Source organism: Salarias fasciatus, chromosome 9, assembly GCF_902148845.1.
Source record: "Salarias fasciatus chromosome 9, fSalaFa1.1, whole genome shotgun sequence".
NCBI lineage: Eukaryota > Metazoa > Chordata > Actinopteri > Blenniiformes > Blenniidae > Salarias > Salarias fasciatus.
In genome coordinates, this window is record NC_043753.1 from 4,999,558 (window position 1) to 5,005,160 (window position 5,603).

General features: G+C 41.1%; 1 protein-coding gene across 1 annotated transcript; it reads right to left on the reverse strand.

Moving 5' to 3' along the window:
* Positions 1–244: 244 nt before the first annotated feature.
* LOC115393960 (NLR family CARD domain-containing protein 3-like) lies at positions 245–1,673 on the reverse strand (the record flags this gene model as incomplete). Its single annotated transcript, XM_030099078.1, has 1 exon — positions 245–1,673. A coding segment is annotated over one exon (1,335 nt), but the record flags the coding sequence as incomplete, so codon positions are not given.
* Between the last annotated feature and the right edge of the window lie 3,930 nt (positions 1,674–5,603).

The following is a 5,603-nucleotide window of genomic DNA, read 5'->3' on the forward strand; positions in this document are numbered from 1 at the left end:
GTAACTTTCAGCCCAAATTAGCCTGCAGTATGAACAATGTTGGGGTTACATGTATCTTCATCCACAGGACAACGTGAAAACTAAAAACAATGCAGTACATACACCAGGACTTTAGGTGGCGCTGTAACTCTACCACAGAAATACACTAATAGGACATGGCAGCATGTTCAGCTTGTCTGATCGCAGATCGCACAAATTGATATTGATATATTTTGTTCTCCAGGACGATCAGACAGGCCTGAATATGGAGCCCTGATTGAGGAACATCTCCACAGAGGAACTACAGGAACTACTTTCTACAAACATCACTGAGACATTGATCATGAGGACATGTGGACTCACTCAGCCTTCCTGCAGTTCCTCACAGCTGGGATCAGTCTCCGTCGTCCCTCCTCTGATGTGTTGAACTTCTTCAGGTTCAGCTCCTCCAGGACCTGGTCTGACATCTGCAGCATGTAGGCCAGAGCTGAGCAGTGGATCTCAGAGAGTTTCTCTGATCTGTTCTCTGACTTCAGGAACTTCTGGATGTCCTGATGGACTGAGAGGTCCTTCATCTCCATCAGACAGTGGAAGATGTTGATGCTTCTGTCAGGAGACATTTCATCACTGTTGATCTCCTTCAGGTTCTGGATGACTCTCTGGATGGTTTCTGGACTGATCTCTGTCTGACCCAGGAGACCTTCTAAGAGTCTCTGGTTGGATTTCAGAGAGAGGCCATGAAGGAAGCGGACAAACAGGTCCAGGTGGCCGTTCTGACTTCTGAGGGATTTCTGCAGGACTTTCTTCAGGACCTTGTCCAGAGATGAGAGAGCATCATCAACATCATCCTTTCTGAACAACTTCAAAACTTTATCATGAAAAGTCTTTTTCTGTCTCAAGAAGGTCTTCAGTTTGTTTGTCTTCCTGTTGGTGAAACAGTGGAACATGAAGACTGCAGCCAGAAACTCCTGAACACTCAGATGGACGAAGCTGTAGACGGCTTTCTGGAAGATCACAGACTCTCTTTTGAAGATCTGAGAACAAACTCCAGAGAACAGCGAGGCCTCAGTCACATCCAGACCACACTGCTCCAGGTCTTCTTGGTAGAACAGGATGTTTCCTTTCTCCAGATGTTCAAAGGCCATCCTGCCCAGCTTCAGAAGAAGCTTCCTGTCAGCCTTCGTCAGCTCCTGTGGACCCGTCTCAGGTCCTTCATGGTACTTGAGCTTCTTCCTGTGTGTCTGAACCAGCACAAAGTGGGAGTACATGTCAGTCAGGGTCTGGGGCAGCTCTCCTCTCTGCTCGCTACTCAACATGTGCTCCAGAACTGTAGCAGTGATCCAGCAGAAGACTGGGATTCCACACATGATGTGGAGGCTCCTGGAGGTCTGGATGTGGGAGATGATTCTGCTGCTCAGCTCCTCATCACTCAGCCTCCTCCTGAAGTACTCCTCCTTCTGGGCATCAGTGAAGCCTCGCACTTCTGTCAGTCTGTCCACACATGATGGAGGGATCTGATTGGCCGCTGCAGGTCTGGAAGTGATCCAGACCCGAGCCGAGGGCAGCAGATCCCCCCGGATGAGGTTAGTGAGCAGCAGGCTGACTGAAGACTGCTGGGAGACGTCAACCAGCCGCCGTTTGCTGCTGAAGTCCAGAGAAAGTCTGCTTTCATCCAGACCGTCACAGATGAACAGCAGCTTGCAGACAGCCAGCTCCTCTGCCGTCAGCTTCTGGAGCGCCGGATGGAAAACATGGAGCAGCGTGAGAAGACTGTACGGCCGCTCTCTGATCAGGTTCAGCTCCCTGAAGGAGAGAACAACCAGCACACTGACATCCTGGTTCTCCAGGCCCTCAGCCCAGTCCAGAGTGAACTTGTGCACCGAAAAGGTTTTTCCGCTGCCGGCCACGCCGCTGGTCACAACCACTCGAATGCGTCTGAGCTGCTGGGCCGAGGCTTTGAAGATGTCCTGAACCCTGATGGCAGTGTGATGGAGGCTCTCCTTCCTGGAAGCTGTCTCCAGCTGCTTCAGCTCAGGTTCCCTCTGAAGCTCCTCACTGAGTCCCTCTGTGATGTGGAGCTCAGTGTAGATCCTGTTGAGGAGGCTTCCTCCTCCTGCTTCATCACTTCCTTCAGTCACACGTTCACATCTCCTCCTCAGACTCTTCTTATGTTCTTCTAGAAGCTGCTGCAGTCCTGATGAAGAACCCTGGTCCTGCTGCTCCTCACAGACATCACTGCTCTTCTTCTCTCTGTGGACACCAAGAAACATTTACTCTGAGCAACACGACACACAGCAGAGACACAAAGATCCAGCTTCAGCTCTCTCACTGATTCAGAATAAAGAACTGAATCTGAACGTCAGCAAAACATCTCTCACTCTGGTTTGGAGGAAACAACAGGAAACAAAGAGTTTCTTACTTTGTGTCTGAAGGTCCAGGTTCAACACTGAAGTCTGGTGGATCACCTTTGGACCAGTCACTCTTCAGAGACAACCTGCTGGATCCTGAAGACTCTGCTGTGTATCTGCTCCTGTAAACAAACAAACAAACAAACAAAAAAACAAACAAACAAACACTAATTATTAACCATTAAATAACATTTTACTGAAATTAACAAATTAAGAAAATCTCTAAAAGTAATTAACTACCTGCAGTAATCTACACTTTCAGTAATTTAATACTAATAACCAAATGTAAAACTCCTCAGAGACACGACAAAAATTCTGTTCCCTGCATTTCTGAGGCTGCCAAATGTGCTGCTCTTGCCAAATAAATTGCCTCTGGAAGACAAATAAAGTTTTTCAATCAATCAATTTCACGAGAATGGATTAAAACAACACTTGCAGAGTGTATATTTCATCAAATGGAGGAAATACGACCAACATGCAGAAACATTTGCACACAGCAGGTGAAAACTTTAAAGCAATACTTCAACATTTTGGCAAATTGGCCCATTTAGTGCAATTTCTTAGTCATTTCGAACAGCATACTTACTTTTTTGTGAGGGCGAGCTGTTGTTTATTCAGAGGTGGGTCGGGGAAAGTTTTCGGGACGGACACAATGGAAGTGGATGGTATTTTGTTCCCCCTCTTCAAACTCATCAAATACACAATCCAACAACCCCAAAACACTTTGGTGGACACTTTATAATGCGCACATTCACTACGCTGTGAAATAATGCAAAATTACCAGACTGAGTTGTTTTTGCGAAGATTGCTAAGACGGAACTACTTACTAAATGTGGCGTCTGGGCGTAGTGATTTCAAAAGAAAAAGAAGTTCCCAGTATTTGCTTCAGTGTCGTAACGCTACAATATTACCGTATTGGCCCGAATATAACACGACTCCGATTATAACACGACCCCTATTTTTCAAAGATCATTTTGTGTGAAAAAAAAAATGCTGACGACAATAAGGTCACTCATAAAACAACTTTTTTATTATACAATTATTATCTACTCAAAAACTCACAACTGAGATAACATTTCATGAGATATAAAATGAAAAAATATGACTACAGTATTGAATAAAAAATATATTCTCTTTCTCAAAATAAGAAACAACTAGAAGAATTTGCAGTTCCTGAAGAAACTGCAAGTGTGAATGCCGAGCTGAAAATGCTAAACTGTAATGCAGAAAAAGCTCAATAAAAAAAGTTGAAAAACCCTGAAATAAAGTTGAAAATGGTTGCAAAAGTTTGAAAACGCTGCAAAAAGTTGAAAAATGTTGAAAAAGTTTGAAAACACTGCAAGAAGTTGAAAAGGGTTGAAAAGGTTGACGTTTGAAGACGCTGCAAAAGTTGAAAAAGGTTGAAAACACTGCAAAAAGTTGAAAAAGGTTGAAAAGGGTTGAAAAAGTTTGAAAAGACTGCAAGAAGTTTAAAAAAGTTTAAAAAGTTTGAAAAGACTGCAAAAAGTTGAAAACAGTTGAAAATGGTTGAAAAAGTTAGAAAAGACTGCAAAAACTTGAACAGTGTTAAACACTGCAAAAGGTTGAAAAAAATTTGAAAAAGTTTGAAAACGCTGAAAAAAGTTGAAAAAGGTTGAAAAAGTTTAAAAACACTGCAGAAAGTTAAAAATGTTGAAAAAGTTTGAAAAGACTGCAAAAAGTTGAAAAATGTTGAAAAAGGTTGATAAAGGTTGAAAAAACTGCAAAAAGTTTAAAAACGTTGAAAAAGTTTGAAAATACCGCAAAAAGTTGATAAAGGTTGAAAACACTGCAAAAAGTTCAAAAACGTTGAAAAAGTTTGAAAAGACTTCAAAAAGCTGAAAAAAGTTGAAAAAGGCTGAAAACGTTAGAAAAGACTGCAAAATGTTGAAAACAGTACAAAAAGTTGAAAAAGTTTGAAAAGACTGCAAAAAGTTGAAAAATGTTGAAAAAGTTTGAAAAATGCTGCAAAAACATGACAACGGTTGAAAAAGGTTGAAAAAGTTTGAAAAAGGTTAAAAATACTGCCAAAAGTTGAAAAAGTTTGAAAAAGTTTGAAAACACTACAAAAAGTTGAAAAATGTTGAAAAAGGTTGAAAAAGGTAGAAGGAGCAGTAGAGTCAGTGTCAGAGTAACAGAGGATCAATAGAGCTCCAGTCTTAATGGAAAAATCCAGACTAATCAAGCAGCAGTCAGCACAACAGGTGTGTCTGTTGCTATGGAGACCAGCTGCACAGCAGCCATGACAGTGAATCAGCACTTTTCAATGGAGTGCGCATGGTTGAGAAAATATCATGTCTCGAGTACCCAGAGGTGAAATTGAAAAAGATTTTCACACAGTCAGATTCAGAAGCCTTTCATGAATGTAATGGTGCAGGAATCATGTCTGTAGGATCATCCATTCAGCCACGGCAATTGTGCGAACACGAGTGAAGTTTTGGATTCAGGCATCTCGAAAATGCATTGGAGCGGATGGGAGAAAATTCTGCACTCTCCTCAAACAAATGCCTCTGGAGAGAGAACCGTTTGAGATTGAGACAAAGTGACTCAATTTTACGGGTCACAAGAAAAATTCCTACGTTTTGAGGGGTTATTGTGCAGATTGAGCCAGAAATGTGGCCGGGGGGACGAGAAAATAATTTTTTTTTTGGTTAAAATTCAGAGCCTCCCACACTCTAAATTTGATTCTCCCACTCTAGCTTTTCCAATACACACCCATTATAAACTTCAAAAACGGCTGAAATTCTCTCCATACTTAAAGGCTCACAGTTTAAATTTGGTAAAAGATCTTGAAATGATGTTACATACCTGAATAGAGGACAAAAATGCCTACATTTTAAAAGTTAAATGACTTGTCTATGTGAAAGCATGACAAAGTTATAATGGTTCAAAGTTGAAGGAGTTGAAAGGTCAGTTGCAGGGTTTTCCCATCCACTTCAATGTTAAAAATAATTTTAAAAAGTTGAAATATTTCAAAAAGTTGAACAAAGTTTAAAAAGTTTAAAAAGTTTGAAGAAAGGGTTTAAAAAGTTGAATATTTTAAAAGTTGAATGGTTAAAATCGGTTAAGATTTGAAGAAGTTATAAGGTTCCAAAGTTTGAAAAAATCTCCATCCGTTAACATGGGGCAAAAAGTTGCACAAAAGTTGAAATATTTCAAAAAGTTGAAGAGATATTAAAAAGCTAGAACATAGCACCC